Here is a 20,725-nt window from a genome sequence, read left to right as displayed (position 1 = left end):
ATTTTCTGTTTACTACCACCCTTTGTCTTCTAAGGGTCAGCCAATTCTTCCAGTCTACCACATTTCCCCCATCACGTGCCTCCTCACTTTCTGCATGAGCCTACCATGGGGAACCTTATCAAACGCCTTACTTAAATCCATGTATACCACATCCACTGCTCTACCTTGATCCACATGTTTGGTCAACTCTTCAAAGAATTCAATAAGGCTTGACAGGCATGATCTACCCCTCACAAATCCATGCTGACTATCACAAATCAAAGTGTGCTATCCAAGTTCATAAATCCTGTCTCTCAGAGCCCTTTCCAATAATTTGCCCACCACTGAGGAAAGTCTAACTGGCCCGTAATTTCTGGGGTTATCCCTATTCCCTTTTTTTGAACAAAGGAATGATGTTTGCTATTCTCCAATCTTCCAGCACTATACCTGTGGACAGTGAGGATGAAAAGATCATTGCCAAAGGCCCTGCTATCTCTTCCCTCACTTACCATAGAATCCTTGGATAAAACCCATCAGGCCCAGGGGACTTATTTATTTTTGAGTTTCTCAAAATTACAAGTACATCTTCCTACTAACTTCCAGCTCCGAGATCACCAGCCTGTTTCACACTGTCCTGCCCTACAACTAGGTTCCTCGCAGTTGTGAATATCGAAGAAAAGTATTCATTAAAGGACCTCTCTTTTCTTTTTAGGCTCTGTGCACAAATTCCCTTTACAATCCTTGATCAGCCTGCACTTTTTCTGGTGATTCTCTCATTCCTCATGTACATATTAGAAGCCTTGGAGTTTTCCCTGATCCTATCTGCCAAGGTTTTCTCATGCCCCCTTATAGCTCTCCCAAGCAGTTTCGTCAGCTCCTTCCTGGATAACTTGGATCCCTCTAGAGCCTTTTCTGATACTTGTTTCCTAAGCATTATATAAGCATCTTTCTTCCTCTTAACTCATCGTTCGACCTCTCTCATGAACCAAGGCTCCCTCGCTCAATTGCATCTTCCTTACCTGCTAGGGACAGACATATCAAGCACATAGTATTCATTCCTTCACCAATCTCCACATTTCTATAGTGCTCTTCCCTATCAGCATCTGTTCCCATTTTTTGCTACCCAGTTCTTGCCTAACTGAATTATAATTACCCTTCCCCCAAATTATAAACCTTACCCTGCTGTAGATACACCTATCCTTTTTCATGACTAGTGTAAAAGTAACAAGAGTTATGATTGATACTGCCAAAAATGCTCTCCTTGCCAACAGGTCTAACACTTGGCCTGGTTCATTGCCAAGCACCAAATCCAAAGTGGCCTCTCCTCGTGTTGGTCTGTCTACGTACTGTGTCAGGAATACTTCCTGAACGCACTGGACAAAATCTGCTCCATCGAAACTATTACAACTAAAATGTTTCCAATCAATGTTTGGATGTTTGAAGACACCTATGACTACTACCCTGTGACTCCTGCACGTTTCCAAGTATCTGCTTCCCAATTCGTTCCTCCACTTCTCTGCAACTATTAGGGGGTCTGTTAAAAAAAACCCAAAGTGACTGTTCCTTTCTTGCTCCTGACCTCAACCCAAACCAACTCTGCAGACCTGCTGTGTTCATCCAGCTCAACACCTGGTTATCTCAGATTCTCCAGCATCTGCAATTCCTACTATCACCGACTCTGCAGACAGATCATTCTCGAACTGGGATTCAGTTGCCATTATACTAGTCCTGACTAGCATTGCCACTCCCCTGCCTCTTTTACCACCCTCCCTACATCTTTTAGGGCTTCAAAATTCCAGAACTTCCAACAACTATTCTTGTCCCTGAGGAATTCACCAATCTCTTTCTCTTCACTTAGCTATAGAAACTTTCATTGTCAGCCTTTATGTTCCCTGAAAGCTTACTTTCATACTGTATTTCTCCATTCTTAACCAATCTCTTGGTCTACTTTGCTGAATGCTAAACTGCTCCCAATCCACAGGATTATCTTTCTTCACCAATCTGTATGCTTTTTCTTTGGATCAGCTACTCTCTCGAATTTCCTTTCTAAGCTGTGGAAAAGTTGGTGATGGTCCTTGTGGACATGCAGAATTTCCTTAGCCTCCAGTGGCAGAAGAGGCTTAGTTGTGCTTCTTGACTGTCACATCAATGTGGATGGTCCAGATCAGATTGCTATTGATTGTCACTGCACAGAACCCGATGCTATTGCCCATCTCCACCTCAGCTCTACTTGATGTAAACAGGGACATATCCTCCTCCTTGCTTCCTGAAGTCAGCTCTTCAATTTTGCTGACACTGAGGGAAAGATTGTTATCTTTGCACGACGTCATCAAGCTCTCTGTTGCATTCTTGTTTTCTGTTGTGCAGTTGTTTGATATCCGGCCGACAACAGCGGCATCATCAGCAAACTTGTGGATGGAGTCGAGACAAAATTTGGCTATACAGTCCTAAGGGTACAGGGAGTACATTGTGTTAAGGAGAGGGAGTCGACACCTCTGACAATTAAAACCGAAACACCCAGAAGCTCACCTCGCCTCAATCTGTTTAAGGAAGTTCGAAAAAGAGTATAATCTGCCTCTCACCCCCAATCTGTTATAAAGGAGTAGTGAAAGTGAAAGAAATCTCTGATAGTCAGAAATTAATCAGCAACAAGTAACAATTTACTTATCTAATTCTAACAATGAAAAAATTAACAGAACTAAACAGTTCCCCCCCCACTGCTAAATATTCCCAAACAAAAAATTCTAACGGTATGCTGTTCCAATAAACACAAGTCCCACTAACATAAGCCAAAGTAATAAGGAAAAAATATAAAAGCTTAGTCTCTTGAAATTACAGCCAGTTTAAGTCTTCTGGAATGTTCCATGCCTTCTCTCTGTCCTCGGTGAGGAATACCTTCCTTTGTCCAATTCTACTGTCAGGAATATTAGCTAACAGTGCCATAGTACCTTTATTTAGATGGTATTTTCTCCAAGAGCTCAGAGATTTCTGTGACAGCCAGTGAGCTTCTCATCAGGTGGCAGCTTGCTCTCACACAGCTTCAAATAGCTTCTTCTTTTACACCCTTGATTACCGATTAATTTCTTACAATCGAATTGGTCCAACGTGGTCAACACCATCAGATTTAAATTTAATTGGTATCTAGGGCAGGATTTAAATTAATTGGCTAAATTCAAAAACCTGTTGACCTGGTATATAGCCTTCTCAGGCAATGTTTGAATTTCAAGAACACTGTGCATCTGCTGCACCCCACAGACTTTTCTGTTAAATTTCCAAGCCTAAAAAGAACACATTTTTCCAAGGGATCTTGCACTCTTCCCCTTATTATTTTACAAACAAATTCTAACGTCCTGCCTTCCAATCCACAAATAACATACCCAACTTTGCAACAATTGAAGGGGCCTTGTCGAACTAGAAGTGGGCAACGAGCCTAGACAGATGATCAAAAGTTCCGTGGGGAAGCAATTCAGGGACAATGACCGTAATTCTGTAAGTTTTAGATTACTTATGGATGAAAATGAGAGTAGTGCTTTAAATCCACATCTGCCATGTCAGAATCTTTCAAAGGCCAGTTGATTTGGGTTCAGAACCAGCATGTTTTTGTGAAAACGAAGGATAAGGACAGCAAGATTTGGGAATTTTGGATGGCAAGAGAAACTGGGAGCTCTCTAAGGTTTATGAAACTGAAGACGCAGCCAAAGAAAACAACGATAGCAGGAAAGAGCGCAAAGAATTAGGACAGCTAACGGGGGCAATGATTATGTCATTGGTAAACATAGGAAAAGGAAAATCTCAAGGCGTTTTATACATATGTAAGGAGAAATGGAGCACCCACGGATAAGGATAGATCCGATCAAGGAGAGAATTAATGTGTGGAGCCAGGGGATATGTGTGAGGTTCTTAACAGATACTTTGCATCTGTATTAGCAAAGGATATAGGCATGATGGCTGTTGAGTCTTGGGAGGGGCATGTTGATATTCAGAGGCACATCAATATTAAAGAAAAAGGTGTGGTTGGGTGTTTTGAAAAGCATTAAGGTAGATAGGTCCAAGTATCTATCTCAGCATTCTGAGAGGAGCAGGTGAAGAAATTACTGGTAGCTTATACGAAATGTTTGTACCTTCTTGAGTCACAGGAAATGTCGCAGGGCTGGAGGATAGTCAACGTTGTTCTTTGCTTAAGGAGGACAACAGGCAATCTACAAAAACACAGGTCAGCGAGCCTTACGACAGTGATAGGGAAGTTTAAGAAAATTTTTAGGAACAGGATTTAATCGTATTTAGAAAACTATGGATTTATTAGCAATAGGCAGCATGGCTTTGTGTTTTGTCTCACAAACATTGAGTGTTTTGAGGAAGTGACAAAAATGCTTGACTGGGCAGAGCACGAAATGTTGTTTATATGAACCTTTGACAAGGTTCTTCACGGCTGGCTGATTCAAGATGTGAAGGTACATGGGATCTGCAGTAAACTGGTAAGATGGATATAGAGATAACAAAGTGTAGAGATGGATGAACACAGCAGGCGAAGCAGCATTTAAGAACACAAAAGCTGATGGTTCGGGCCTAGACCCTTCATCAGAAAGGGGGTGGGGGAGAGGGTTCTGAAATAAATAGGGACAGACGGGGAGGTGGATTGAAGATGCATAGCAGAGATGATAGGTGGAGAGTCAGTTATTGCAGGGATGGGGTGCGAGGGATGAGTTGCGAGAAACGTGGGAGACACGGTTGAGGGAGTTCTTGACCACTTTCGGTGGGGGGGGGTGGGGGAGGGGGGTGGGTTGCGGTCCTTGAAGACCAAGGACATCTGGACATCTGGGATGCAAGGGAGTGGAATGCCTCATCCTGGGAGCAGATGCAGCGGAGGCAAAGGAATTGGGAACAGGGGATGGAATTTTTGCAGGAGGGTGGGTGGGAGGTGGTGGGCTTGAAATGGACATGGGTTTCTAGGTGGTTGCCAGAGATGGAGGCAGAGGGGTCCAGGAAGGTGAGGGATGTGTTGGAGACGCTCCAGGTGAACTTGAGGTTGGGGTGGAAGGTGTTGGTGAAGTGGATGAACTTTTTGAATTCCTCGTGGGAGCACAAGGCAGCGCCAATACAGTCATCAAGGTAACGGAGGAAGAGGTGGGGTTTGGGGCCAGTGTAGGTGCGGAAGAGGGATTGTTCCACGTAACCTACAAAGAGGCAGGCAAAGATTGGGCTCATGCGGGTACCCTTTGTCTGTAGGAAGTGGGATAGGGACTGGACGCCCATGGTGAAAATGAGATGCTGGGGACCAGGGAATTGGAAGTTCTGGAGGAGGAAGAGGAGGAAGGTGGCATGAGTAGTGTCATGGATATAGGTAGGTAGTTATTGGACCAAGGGGGAGAAAATGGGATCCAGATAGGTGGAGATAAATTTGGTGGGGCAGGAGCAGGCGGAGACAATGGATTGACCAGGGCAGGCAGGTTTATGGATTTTGGGAAGGAGGCAGGTGCAGGTGGTGTGGGGTTGGGAAACGATGAGGTTGGAGGCTGTGGATGGGAGGTCACCTGAGGGGATGAGGTTGTGGATGATGGTTTGGTGCTCAGGGGTGGGGTCGTGATCCAGGGTGCGGTAGGTGGTGGTGGCGGAGAGTTGGCATCTGGTCTCAGCGATGCAGAGGTTAGTGCGCCATACTACAACTGCGCCTCCCTTGTCAGCGGGTTTTATGGTGAGGCCATGATTGGAGCAAAGGGAGTGGAGGGCTGCGCGTTCTGCAGGGAAAGAGGTTGAAGTGGGTGGGGGGGGGAGGTTGAGGCGATTGATGTTTTGACGGCAGTTGGAGATGAAGAGGTCAGAGGGAGACGGTAGGAGGCCTTGGGGTGGTGTCCAGGAGGAGGGCGTGTGTTGGAGGCGGGTTAGGCTCACGGTCAGAGAAGTAAGCGTGGAGGCGGGAGGGTGGAAAAACTGCTCGATGTCCAAATGTGACTGGTATTCGTTGATGTGTGGTTGGATGGGGACAAAGGTGAACCCCTTACTATACTCTTTGTATCTCTGCACTGTGTCCCCTACCACTGATAAACTAGTTTAAATTCCTCTCAACTGCAACAGCATCCTCTGCTGCAAGAATGCTCATCCCATTCTGTGTCATTCTGTTTATCGAGGTCCCATCTGCCCCAGAGATCCAGGAATCTAAATCCCATCCTGCACTAACTCGAGTCACACATCCACTTTCCCGAATCTCGTCTTTCTGTACTTGCTAGCATGTATACCTGGACTAATCGTGAGGTTACCACCTCTGAAGTCCCGCTTTTTAGACTGCTACCTAGCTCTCTCAATTCTTGATGCAAGAGCGCATTCAACCTACACAGCTGGAACCAATATGTATCACACCCTCTGTTATCACCCTCCCCGTTCAGGATGTGCTACAGAACCTTACGCTCTTCTCGTCCTATGTCATTAGTTCCAATGAGTACAATAACCTCCTGCTGGTCTCTCTCTACTTTCAGAATATTCTGCACCCACTCTGATGTATCTTTGAGCGTGGTGCCAAGGAGGCAACACATCATTCTGATGTCTTGTTGTTGGCCGTAGAATCATCTACCTGTTCCTCTGACTAGACAGTCCCCTATCACAACTGATTGTTTGAAACTTGACCTACCCTTCATTACAGTAGAGCTAGACTTGGTAGCAGAAACATAGCTGTCAGTGCTACATTCCCCTGAGAGTCCAACACCCCCTATATTTTCCAAAAGCAGCATCCTTGTTTGAGATGGGGATAGCCACAGGAGCCTCCAGCACATCCTGCCTATTCCTCCTACCTTTCCAGGAAGTCATACATTCATCCGAATGCATCTACGGTTTTTCTCCCTGCCTGAAACTGCTATCCATCACATTTCCTGACTCCTGTAAATTCATCATTACCTCTAACTGCTGCTTTAACAGATCCATGTAATCCGGTAGGATTCACAACCAAGCATACTTTCTGCAGACATAATTATCAGTGACATGGAAACTCCCCATAATTTCCCACATCTATCATTCTACAAAATGCCATCTTTGCACTTAATCTACAGACCTGGAAAACAGTCTTACAGCTCTAAAAACACTGCTCCAGAATAACTGAGTACCTATCTTTTATATTTTTAAAGTTTAAACAAGACAGACCTCAATAAAACACTCTACTCACTACTGTAGATTTACCAACAAAAAAAAGTTACACTTTTTAAAAATAAGCCACTTAGCTGTTGTGAGCTCCCCACACAGGTTTTTCCAAGGTCAGCTGTGAATTTCACTGGCTGTTCATTTTTCTTGGAATGAACTGAGACACTTGTTACTAAACAACAGAGGCAGCCAGCCATGCGGGTTCTCTGCTGGGTCACACAGCCACTCAATTTTTTCACCTCCCACGTGGTATATACTCTCTCTCCAAAAAAGGAGGAAGGAAGTACTGGTGTTTGATCCTTTTCCCCACCAAAATTCCAAAACAATGCAACAGCTTATAAAAGAAGTAATTACTGCTCCAAACTTTAAAGGAAATCAGCTCCATCACTGAAAATACCTCAAAAGAAAGGAACAACTCTTACAGCCACAACTTCTTCCCACCTTCCATCTTGAATGCAATTACACAGTCAGTTCTGCTATAATGTGTGTTCTGGCAACGTGAATTAGCTATAACGCGACTGACAAATAGGGGAGTGCTATTTCTAAAACACAAACTTGTGTTGGCTATAACGCAATTCCATCGGTGCACAGAGGAGTATACGTCAACATCACATGACTGTTTTGCAGGCTTTGTCCTGAATACGTGTCATGTTAGCGCCAACAACATGGACCTCAAAATCTCCTACCCCAGCAAGTTACCTTGACTTTTTTCAGGATAAGATGTTAAATTTACTTTCATTTCATTATTAGATATGAATTAAACATTTATTTAAACTGTGCTATCCTTTATGTTAGAGAGTGATCTCTGAGCAATTTTGAGTTATATTTTGTGGTGGTCTGCTCCAACCCTGCTTTTCTCATAGGCCCAATTATTTCTATAGCACGACTTTCTGTAACGTGATGTTGCGCAGGTATAACTGTTACGTTATAGCAAAACTGGCTTTGATTTTTGCCTTTGTGAGACGCTACTACATTGGAACAGTTACAGTTTAGTAGTAAAATAATCTATTATTCTGTTAGGTTTTCCAATAGAGTTGAAGTTATTTCAATTTCCTCTGTTTTGTTGTATTTGTAGACTATAGTTAAAGTGTGTTTTGCTTCAAAGCAAGAGATACTTGTTACTAAACAGCACAGGCAGACAGCTGTGCAGATTCTCTGCTGGATCACACAGCCACTCATTTTTTCCACTCCCACCTGGTACGTGCTCTCTGTCCCTTCCTCCATTGACCAATTGAATAATATCTGGAAAGAAATGCCAGGCACTTAGCATTAAAATAAGAAAAAGTTAGGGTCTAGGCTATCTTATTAATATATTTTGAGAGGGTCTGGTCTGGTCCAAAACAGTCCCCAAGTGTAAAGTGAGATGCTATTCTTCTAGCTGGTGCTGAGCTTCAAGTTTTTGCAGTTGGGAACACTTCCTACACATGGCCATCCAGGACACCAGTCGGGCCCATAACCTCCCACAAGTGACAGGTTACAAATTCTACTCCGAGAAAGGGTTACCGGACCAGAAACATTAACTCTGATTTTTTCTTCACAGATGCTGCCAGACTTACTGTGCTTTTACAGCAACTTCTGTTTTTGTTACACATTCTACTCGACTGATCTCACCTGCCATGATCTACACAAACTCCGTTACTTGATAACTTTTCAAATTACTTAATCTTAATAATACTCCGTTTACCTTAACTTTAATCTCTTAGTCACTGACTTTACATATCCCTGTGTTTCTTAGCTAAGTTTTCACAATCTCCCTGGTCTTGGGCTCTTGTCTGCTTCTGCGTAACAGATTTGTGTAAATAGTAACAAAAACAAGACAGCAGATGGGGAAAAAAAATGACTTTTGTGCTACACTTCACCTAACTCCTACACTTACCAAACTTCCACACTTTACTTACTGCTGGTTATACAGAGGCCCTTTATTTAGCACACACTGCCTCACCTATTTAAGTAAATAGTTTAAAAGCAGATTAAATGTTAACCCCAATAAACTATTCAAGCTTCATCACATCACCCACCGGAAGTGATTATTTTTACTCTCCTCAGGCTGAAAAGATGCCTAACATTTTACTCCTTGGAAGTAAAACCTACTAAACAGTTGATGTTATCAAAAGAACATGCAACAGTTCGTACAAGATTTTAAGGCGACTGATTACTTCAAAATCCCGCACTTGCCAACTGTCCGATGTGTGGTACTTCATCAAAAGCCTTCTGGAAATCCAAAGCTATTACATCCATTGCTTCCCATTCATCTATTCTGTTTGTCACATCCTCCAAGAATTTTAGCAATTGATCACTTTGTCAATTTGTCACTCGATTGTGTTTTGTCTTTCTCAATGCTCTGCTGTTACATTCTTTTGAGTGGACGTGAACATTTTCCAGTGACTTATCAAACTAACTTGCCTATTGTTACATGTTTTTTCTTTGCCTCCGTCCCTTTATGGGCAACTGTGTTAAATTAGCAGTTTTACAACTTTCTGGGAACTTACCAGAATCTAAAGATTACTAGAAAATTACCAGTGCATCCACTATCTCCTTTAATATCCTAGAATGCATACCATCAGGGCCAGGGGACGTATTGGTCTTTAACCCCATTAGTTTCTCAGGCACCGTTTTCTTTATTGATAGTTGTATTCACTACCTTTCCGCCTGATGATCATTAATTCTTTATTCTTTATTCTTTTTGAAATGCTACTGTGAAAAATGGCACAGTATTTATATAACTCCTAGGCCATTCCCTGGTTCCCGAGCCTTGATCTCTAATAGCATGTGTTTCTGTTTCCTCTCCCTTTTGTTATGAAGTCAGACAGCCAAATCAAATCAGCCTTCCTACCTCTATTTGCAACACAATAATACTAAAACCTTCAAAATTAACACCAATGGTATCCTCCCAGACTTGCTGAACCCAATTCCCAGGTACTTTTTTCTTTATTGATTCAAGAAATGAGGGCATCACTGCCTAGACAGCATTCATTGCCCATCCGTAATTGCCCAAAGGGCAGTTAAGAGTCAACCACGTTGCTGTGGGGCTGGAGTCACAAGAGGGCCAGAACAGGTAATGATAGCAGTTTCCTTCCCTAAAAGACACCAGTAAACCAGATGGGTTTTTCTGACAACCAGCAATGCATTCATGGTCATTATCCAATTCTTAATTCCAGATATTTTAATGAATTCAAATTCCACAACCTGCTGTTCAAATCCAGGTCCCCTGAACATTATCTGGATCTCTGGATTAACTGACCAGAGATAATACCACAAGGCCATCGCCTCCCCTTGTTGTTGGTCAAACATCTGTTATTGGTCAAACATCTGTTATTAGGTTTAACATACTGTTTTCCTGGCATCTATATTTGGCATCTATATATTAAAACATCTATATTTGATCAAGAACCAACCTATAATTTATATTTATCCCTGGTCTCACAAACAAACAACTTACTGAAATTTCGAGAACTCAGAGGCCCTGATAGAGTGAATTTGGAGATGTTGTTTCCTCAGGCAGGAGAATCATACAATACCTACAGTGCAGGAACAGGCCATACGGCCCAACAAGTCCACACTGTCCCTCTGAAGAGCATCCCACTCATACTCCCTATACTACCCCTGTAACCCTGCATTTTTTCTGTCTAATTCACCTAACTTATACTGCCTCAGACACTATGGGCAATTTAACATGACCAATCTACCTAACCTCCACATCTTTGGACTGTGGGAGGAAGCCCACACAGACACAGGGAGAATGTGCAAACTCCACACAGACAGCCACCAAAGAGCGGAATCGAACCGGGGTCCTTGGTGCTGAGAGGCAGAAGTGCTAAGCGCTGAGCCGCCGTGCTGCCCTAGGATAAGAGACTAGAATTTGACAGTGATCACACTTGCCCCCACACCACCTCCCTCACCCCTATCCCAGGCCCCAAGATGACTTTCCATATTAAGCAGAGGTCCACCTGCACATCTGCCAATGTGGTATACTGCATCCACTGTACCCGGTGTGGCTTCCTCTACATTGGGGAAACCAAGTGGAGGCTTGGGGACCACTTTGCAGAACACCTCTGCTCAGTTCACAATAAACAACTGCACCTCCCAGTCGCAAACCATTTCCACTCCCCTCCCATTCTTTAGGTGACATGTCCATCATGGGCCTCCTGCAGTGCCACAATGATGCCACCCGTAGGTTGCAGGAACAGCAACTCATATTCCGCCTGGGAACCCTGCAGCCCAATGGTATCAACGTGAACTTCACCAGCTTCAAAATCTCCCCTTCCCCCACCGCATCCCAAAACCAGCCCAGTTCGTTCCCTCCCCGCACTGCACCACACAACCAGCCCAGCTCTTCCCCTCCACCCACTGCATCCCAAAACCAGTCCAACCTGTTTCTGCCTCCCTAACCTGTTCTTCCTCTCACCCATCCCTTCCTCCCACCCCAAGCCACACCTCCATCTCCTACCTACTAACCTTGACCTGTCCGTCTTCCCTGGACTGACCTATCCCCTCCCTACCTATACTCTCCTCTCCACCTATCTTCTTTTCTCTCCATCTTCGGTCCGCCTCCCCCTCTCTCCCTATTTATTCCAGAACCCTCACCCCATCCCCCTCTCTGATGAAGGGTCTAGGCCCGAAACGTCAGCTTTTGTGCTCCTAAGATACTGCTGGGCCTGCTGTGTTTATCCAGCCTCACATTTTATTATCTAGGGTTTGACAGCACAGCTTCAGAGTGAAAAGCCAACCCTGTAGAACTGAGATGAGGCCGAATTTCTTCAGCCAGAGGATGCTGAATCTGTGAAGCTCGATGTCACAGAAGGTTGTGGTGGCCAAGTCATTGAGCATCGTTAAGACTGGGATAGATAGGTTATTGATGAGTAAAGAAATAAATGTGAGATGCTGCATTTTGGAAAAGCAAATTAGGACAGGACTTAGACACTTAAATGGTAAGGTCCTGAACAGTGTTGCTGAACAAAGAGACCTTGGCATGCGGGCTCATAGGGCCTTGAATGTGGAGTCACAGGTAGATAGTAAAGTGAAGGAGCATTTAGTGTACAGGCCTTTATTAATCAGTGCATTGAATTTAGGAGATGGGAGGTCATGCTGTGCTGTAAAGGACATGGGGTGAGGCCATGACTGGAATACTGCGCGCAGTTCTTGTCTCCCTGCTATACACAGGATGTGGTGAAACTTCAAAGGGATTAGAAAACATTTACTGGGATGTTGCCAGGGTTGGAGGGTTTGGGCTATAGAGAGAGGCTGAATAAACTGGGGCTATTTTCCCTGGAACGTCAGAGGCAGAGAGGTGACCTTATAGAGGTTTATAAAATTATGAGGGGCACAGTTAGGGTAAATAGACAAGGACTTTTCCCCAGGCTGGGGGAGTCTAAAATTAGAGGTCATAGGTTTAAGGAGCGATCGTAAAGATTTAAAAAGGGGCAACAACTTCATCTCTGAAGAGGTGGAGGCTGGTACAATTATAACATTTAAAAGGCATCTGAATGGGTATATGATTATGAAGGGTTTAAGAGGGATTTGGGCCAAATGCTAGCAAGCAGAACTATATTCATTTAGGATATCTGGTCGGCATGGACGAATTGCACCTAAGGGTCTGTTTCTGTGCTGTATATTTCTAACTCCAAGTCAAAGGTTAAGGGGAAGAAGGAGAATGGGTCGAGAAATATGTCAGCAATGACCGAATGTGCAGCAAACTCTGAGCCCAATGGCCTAGTTCAGTTGCTATATCCTATGGCCTTATGGTTTGACCCTTTCCTTTTTTCTTTTAAAAACACAAGCATGTACCCACAGTCCATAGGTCATCTTCAGCTCAAAGTTCACAGCTCCAAACCAAACCTGATAAGAATAAAAATCAATGGGGGGGGGGGTTCATAACACATTTTTTAATGTTTTGAGAAGTCCAAGCTGTACACAGTGATAACACTTCTAAGTTTGTCCTCAAAGTTTATTCTCTTCAGCTTAACAATTTGTTTGATCTTTCGTTGGTTTTTAAAACTTCCTCAATCCTCCGACTTATGCCATATTGTGTGGATTTTCTTTCAGTTTGTTATCATCCTAACAGCAGATTCAATTTTGAAGTATGACCATCATCATTATAGTGCTGGAAACAATGTGCACATAGCAAGATCTAACAAACAGAAACTGTAAAACTGGACAGAAAGATAACAGTGAAGTTGGAGATCACCAGGAAAACCTGAAGAAACAGATGTTATTGGGCTAAAACCCAGAACTCTCACCAGGGAGTAAATTGCAACCAAGTTGAAAAAAACTGTCCAATTACAGGCTTGGAAGGACCTGATGTTGCATTTTAGCAGTGGTGAGGACCAGCTAAAGCCGATCAAAGTTCCTTTAAAATGTAAGCAACAGAGCAGCAAACCTGAGGCAAAGCAATTCAGTCTGATTATGAAATTCTGTACTATTTGATCCTGAACAGTGGTTTTGAGACTAGACTTGTACAGGAAATCCAGAAATTTGAAGTTAACTTTTGAGGAAAGATCCTGAGCTCGTAGGGGAAGACACAGCAAAAATGGTCAGAAGGTGGGCAGTGGGAGTTCAAGCCAACTGTCATCTAACATGTACGTTAAAATCTGCCCATTATTAGAACCAGAGAAAATTAAACATCGCCAGAAAGAGAGAAGACTGAGAAAGAAAAGGCCTGTGGTGGCAGCAGGTGGCTGAGAATTCAGTTGCACAACAGATAGCATCTTATGAGGTACTTTTTCATTGAAACAAAAGGAACAGGAGGCTATTTTGCTCTACAAGCTTAGTCCACCATTTAACTACATCATGGCTGATCATCTAGATAAATGCCATTTTCAAATATTATCCCCTTCAAATCTTCAGCATCTCGAAACTGATTGTGCTTTGAACAGAATTCACTCAGTGGCCAGGCTTTTACATTCCTCTAAGGTCGGGAAAAAACAAACATACATCACTATCTGGACTCCATTTTCTCCCCTTTGGTCCAGGAACTCCCTACCTACGTCCGTGACACCACCCACACCCTCCAGCTCCTCCAGGACTTCCAATTCCCTGGCCCCCAACACCTCATTTTCACCATGTACGTCCAGTCCCTATACACCTGCATTCCGCATGCAGATGGCCTCCGCTTCTTCCTGTCCCGCAGGCCCGACCAGTCCCCCTCCACCGACACCCTCACCTGCCTAGCCGAACTCATCCTCACACTCAACAACTTCTCTTTTGACTCCTCCCACTTCCTACAGACTAAGGGGGTGGCCATGGGCACCCGCATGGGCCCCAGCTATGCCTGCCTCTTTGTAGGTTACGTGAAACAGTCCCTCTTCCGCACCTACACAGGCCCCAAACCCCACCTCTTCCTCCGGTACATTGATGACTGTATCGGCGCCGCCTCTTGCTCCCCAGAGGAGCTCGAACAGTTCATCCACTTCAACACCTTCCAACCCAACCTTCAGTTCACCTGGGCCATCTCCAGCACATCCCTCACCTCCTGGACCTCTCAGTCTCCATCTCAGGCAACCAGCTGGTAACTGATGTCCATTTCAAGCCCACCGATTCCCACAGCTACCTAGAATACACCTCCTCGCACCCACCCTCCTGCAAAAATTCCATCCCCTATTCCCAATTCCTCCGTCTCATCTGCTCCCATGATGAGGCATTCCACTCCCGCACGTCCCAGATGTCCAAGTTCTTCTAGGACCGCAACTTTCCCCCCCACAGTGGTCGAGAACGCCCTTGACCGCGTCTCCCGCAACACATCCCTCACACCCCGCACCCGCCACAACCGCCCAAAGGAGGATCCCCCTCGTTCTCACACACCACCCTACCAACCTCCGGATAGAACGCATCATCCTCCACTTCCGCCATCTACAATCCGACCCCACCACCCAAGACATTTTTCCATCCCCACCCTTGTCCGCATTCCAGAGAGACCACTCTCTCCGTGACTCCCTTGTTCGCTCCACACTGCCCTCCAACCCCACCACACCCGGCACCTTCCCCTGCAACCGCAGGAAATGCTACACTTGCCCCCACACCACCTCCCTCACCCCTATCCCAGGCCCCAAGATGACTTTCCATATTAAGCAGAGGTTCACCTGCACATCTGCCAATGTGGTATACTGCATCCGTTGTACCCGGTGTGGCTTCCTCTACATTGGGGAAACCAAGCGGAGGCTTGGGGACCGCTTTGCAGAACACCTCCGCTCGGTTCACAATAAACAACTGCACCTCCCAGTCGCAAACCATTTCCACTCCCCTTCCCATTCTTTAGATGAAATGTCCATCATGGGCCTCCTGCAGTGCCACAATGATGCCACCCGAAGGTTGCAGGAACAGCAACTCATTCCGCTTAGGAACCCTGCAGCCCAATGGTATCAATGTGGACTTCAGCTTCAAAATCTCCCCTCCCCCAGCTGCACCACACAACCAGCCCAACTCTTCCCCTCCACCCACTGCATCCCAAAACCAGTCCAACCTGTTTCTGCCTCCCTAACCTGTTCTTCCTCTCACCCATCCCTTCCTCCCACCCCAAGCCGCACCTCCATCTCCTACCTACCAACCTCGTCCCACCTCCTTGACCTGTTCGTCTTCCCTGGACTGACCTATCACCTCCCCACCTATACTCTCCTCTCCAACTATCTTCTTTTCTCTCCATCTTCGGTCCACCTCCCCCTCCCTCCCTATTTATTCCAGAACCCTCTCCCCATCCCCCTCTCTGATGAAGGGGTCTAGGCCCGAAACGTCAGCTTTTGTGCTCCCAAGATGCTGCTGGGCCTGCTGTGTTCATCCAGCCTCACATTTTATCATCACCTTCATTCCTTTTTTTCAAAATTCCAAGACTGTGTCCTTTGGTTTTAGGATCTCAGCGCCCCTTCTCATTTCTACCCAGGGGAGATATTCTTTCTGCATCCACCCTGATGAACTCTCTAAAAACTTTGCATGCTTCAATAAAATCAACGCTGATTCTTTTAAACTCCACATAATACAAGACTGAAAGGTTGATGCAGCTTCAGGTGAGGTGGGTCAAGGAAGGCTAGTGCAAATGGAGATTTTCAGGACAGATATCAATACATGCTTTGAGAGGTAAGGGTGCTGTGCCAACAGAAATGCAGCAACGGTGTATTAATGGAGATAACAAGGTATAGAACTAGACGTACACAGCAGGCCAAGCAACATCTCAGGAGCAGGAAGGCTGACGTTTTGGGCCTGGACCCTTCTTCAAAAATGCAGTTTTAGTTGCTAATTAGCAATGACTGAATTAAATGGCGCAACTGACCTACGGGCTGGAGGGTCCACCTCTATTCCGAAGTAGCCCGAAATCCTTACTACAACTGTACAGAAACACACACACACACGCACACACCCCTGACGATAGGCAGACATGCCAGTATCAAGTACCTCAGCTCGCAGCTCTGCAAGTTTCTTATCCATGCTGGATCGAGCTCCCAGTTCATCTTCCAGGTCTTCAGATATCCGACCCAACTCATCTTGATGGACTTCTTTTAAAATGTTCAGCTAAAATCAGAAATCACAGATCACATGTTAACACTATTGAAACAATTTCTGCTTTGAAAGGCTTTGAGATACAGTGTGAGTAAGAATGTGGCAAATATTAATAAATAGACTCATTTCTTTGCATACTTACAAATCAAAATCCAGAGTACTTTTTTTCTGGTCTATCTTTTCAGAATTCAATTATAAATCGAGCCATGGGAAGAACATTGTAAATCATTTAAATTATCCAACCTTGGCCACAATCCTGGCTTACTGAATGACCTTAAATTGTCAGTTAGATATAGTACATGGTGAGGAGGAAGGAGTTAACTATTATAGGCTTTCTACATGGTAAACACTGCCCACTGAGAAGGGATAATGAATAGCTTCCAGCTTTGCTACGCTATCATTTATATCGACAGAAACACTGCCTGTGAGCAGGATCAAGACAGTAACTTAATCAATGGATTCAGGTGATATCATAAAACATCAATGCTCAAGTGGTTCATGAACCAGCATCTGAACCTTGAGATTAAATTATTGAGCTGAAATGACTCCCATCATTCTCCTGTCTCCACAATATTGTTATTATGCAGCAATCTGTTCCAATTTTTGTTCTATGTTTCTATGAACTGAAGTTATCGGCACAAGATGGGTCACAGCGCAAGTTCAACCTCGAGAAGCAGGGCTGTCAGTGGCCTTTTATAGTGTTGACAGGTAATGACAGACCTGCACTCATCAAGAAAAATTTTAGAAACTATAATGTTTAATATGCAGTTACATACAGGTAATAATTGATGCACTGGCATTGTACAAACTGTTAACGATCACATATCAAAAGTGCAGCTGGCTACCCAAACATAAGAAGATCAGCAATTACATACCACCAGAAACAATGTTTTCGTTGAATACAAGCAGACCAATGTCATTTCCCCATGGTCTCAAATCTATTTGACACACATTCACTTTTTTCCTTACAGGTCACACCTTCACGTCAGGTTGTGCACCACAATGTTACTAAGGGAGGGAATTCCAGGATTTTGATCCAGAGAGATTGAAAGAATGGCAAGACATTCCATGTCAAACTGTTGAGTGGCTTGGAGGGAAATTTGCATGTGATAGCGTGCCCATGCTTCTGCTGCCTTTGTCCTACTACATGGTGGAAGTCATGGGTTTGGAAAGTGCTATTTAAGGAGCCCGAGTGATTTTCCGCAGTTCATCTGGAGATGGTGCACACTACTTAGATTCAGTGTGGAGACAGTACATGTTTGGAAACGTAATACCTATCAAATGGTTGGGAGAGTCAGAGATGGGCACCAAGGAAACAGGTCCTTCAGTCCAACTCGTCCATGCCAACTAGATGCCCTAAATTAATCTAGTGCCATGTGCCAGCATTTGGCCCATGTCCCTTTAAACCCTTCCTAGTCATCTAATCATCTAGATGCCTTTTAAAAGTTGTCATTGTACAACATCCTCTGGCAGCTCATTGCATATAGGCACCACCCTCCACGTGAAAAAGTCGTCCCTTGGGTCTCAAATCTTCACCTTCTCACCTTAAACCTATGCCCTCCAGTTCTGTACTACCCTACACTGGGGAAAAGACCTTGACTATTTACCCTATCCAAGTCCCTTATGGTTTTATAAAATTGTATAAGGTCATCCCTCAGCCTCTGACACTCCAGGGATAAATTCCCGCCACCTATTCAGCCTCTCCCGACAGCTCAAATCTTCTAATCATGTCAACATCCTTATAAATCTTTCCTGAACCCTGTCAAGTTTAACAACATCTTGCTTATAACAGAGACCAAAATTGTACGCAGTATTTCAAAAGTGGCCTAACCAATGTCCTGTATAGACACAAAACAATGTCCTAACTCTCAATCAGTGCTGTGGCCTATAAAGGCATGCATACCAAATGCCTTTTTCACTACTCTGTCTACCTGCAATCCCACTTTCAAGGAACAATGAACCTGCACTCCAAGGTCTCTTTATCCAGCAACACTTCCCAGAGCCTTACCATTAAGTGTATAAGTCCTGCCCTGATTTGCCTTTCCAAAATGTAGCACCTCATATTTATCTAGATTGAAGTCCACTGCCACTCCTCGGCCATTTGACCCATCCAATCCAGGCGCTGTTTACTCTTAGGTAAGCTTCTTGGCTGCCCACTACACCAATCTTGGTATCATCTGAAAATGTAGTAACTATACCTCCAAGTAGTTTATATTAAAATGACTAAGAGCCGTGGGCCCAGCATCGATTCTTGTGGTACAGAGACCTCCAATCTAAAAAGCAACTTTCCTCCACCATCACCCTCTGTCCCCTACCTTGGTACCAATTTTGTATCCAAATAGCTATTCTCCCTGTCGTCCTTATGATTTAGTTCCAGGATGCCACACTTCAAATGTTGTTGGAGCTGCACTCATCCAGACAAGTGAAGACTGTTCAATCACACTCCTGACTTGTGCCTTGTAGATAACTGGCAAGGCTTTGGAGAGTTAGGAGATGAGTTACTTGCTGAAGGATTCCCAACATCTGAGCTGATATTGGCAAGTGTTCCAGGTGATGAAATTGGTCTTTGGCCTCAATATTGCCGGCGTTCCTTTTCCAGATCTTTTCCCATCTGCCATTTGCCTCCAGGTATTCTCAAACAACCGTGTTCCAGCACACGGGAGGTTCCTCCAAAACAATTTGTCCTCCTCTCATTCAAGTACCTTACTACAGCTGGGTAGAAAATGTTTGCTTTGGATCTCAGAACTCAGGCACCTTAAGCACAAAGATGTTGGTATCAGCATAGAGGAAATGGTCAAGGACTCTCATCCTTAGGCTACCAAAGGTGGAGCTCACAAATTGTGCGCTATGGTGAATCTTCACATCGATGTCAGCCTTAGATAAGAGGTAGCTTCCCAGTAGGGGAAATGGTCCACATTTGGGAGAATTTCTCTTCATCATAATGGAGGATGAACAGAACTTGATCGGAGATAGATTTAAACTTCTTGATGTAAATGCTAAAAAACCAGTTCTTCCGTGTGGTTTCAGAGAAGATATTAAGTAAGGCTCAAAGATCCTCTTGAGAACACAGTCGTTAAACAGCACTACTACCTACAGCAATCCCACTTTCCAGTATTACGCTCACATTCTTGAATGTTATGATTCTTCAAATATTCATCCAAATACTTTTTTAGAACATTGACGGGTTAGATTTCTCAACTATTCTTCTTGGCAATGCACTCCAGAATCTTCCACTTCCATCTGAGTAAAAACATTTCCTTTAAATCCTCACTAAACCACCTCCTGAGGTAAAGTCAGACAGATTAGGCTTGTATCTACTGGAGTTTAGAACTGTAAGGAGTAACTTAAACGAAACATAAAAGATCTCAAGCGGGTTGATGTGACTTAGTACAGAATACAGTGGATCCTGGAAACAAGAAACACTGGAAGGTCAGGCAGTGCCCGTGGAGAAAACAGTGTCATTGTTTTGGATCAATAAGCTTTCACCAGAACTGAGAAAAATTTGAATAAAATAGCCTTTAAAAGCATGAGAATGCCTCTGCTGAAACGCTGTGCTAACCCTAACCCTAACCCTATCGCACGCTGTGCTGTGACGATGGCTTGTTAACTTTCTATGTGTGCTTGTCCCTGAAACAATACTTTCATTGCCTGGGACAGTCATACATAGAAGACCTTCAAGTTATCAATTCTTCAGTGTTTTGACACCATTGTTTGCTTCCTCCTCTACAACAAACAACAAACCTTGATAGCAAAGTATCATTCCAATGAACACTATCATTCAAGGCCAGATTCACAGCAATTGAACAGCTGTCTGTGAGATGATGATACAAGTGGCATGAATGCTGTCACAGGTTAAGTTAATGCATAAGGATACAAGTTCCCCACCCATGAGTACTAATTAAGCACAGGAACATAGACTCTAAAGCGGATTCACTCTTGTAGTCTGGGTTTGAAGGTTAGGTTTTATTGTAAAGAGGCACCCAAGAAATGTATCAGATGACACTAATCTGTCAGCAAACTGTTATTGACTATCTGCTCTGCGAGGCCAGTTATTGAGCGGGAGCGGGGGCGGGGGGGGAGAGAAGCGCGTGCGCGGAAGGGAAGCGCGCGCACACGGGGCGAGCGAGCGCACGGGGCG

At 44.4% G+C, this 20,725-nt stretch overlaps 1 protein-coding gene across 3 annotated transcripts in view; it reads right to left on the bottom strand.

Annotated features, from left to right (window-relative positions):
- ccdc102a (coiled-coil domain containing 102A) overlaps positions 1-20,725 on the bottom strand; it is a 172,157-nt gene that overhangs the window by 74,442 nt on the left and 76,990 nt on the right. For all 3 annotated transcript variants that reach the window (XM_048546642.2, XM_048546643.2, XM_048546641.2), the window contains exon 5: positions 16,483-16,599. In XM_048546642.2, coding sequence (XP_048402599.1) covers positions 16,483-16,599 — 117 coding nt within the window. The remainder of the gene's footprint in view (positions 1-16,482; positions 16,600-20,725) is intronic.

Source organism: Stegostoma tigrinum, chromosome 16 (assembly GCF_030684315.1).
Source record: "Stegostoma tigrinum isolate sSteTig4 chromosome 16, sSteTig4.hap1, whole genome shotgun sequence".
Taxonomy (NCBI): domain Eukaryota; kingdom Metazoa; phylum Chordata; class Chondrichthyes; order Orectolobiformes; family Stegostomatidae; genus Stegostoma; species Stegostoma tigrinum.
This window is presented reverse-complemented; position numbering and strand designations above follow the sequence as displayed.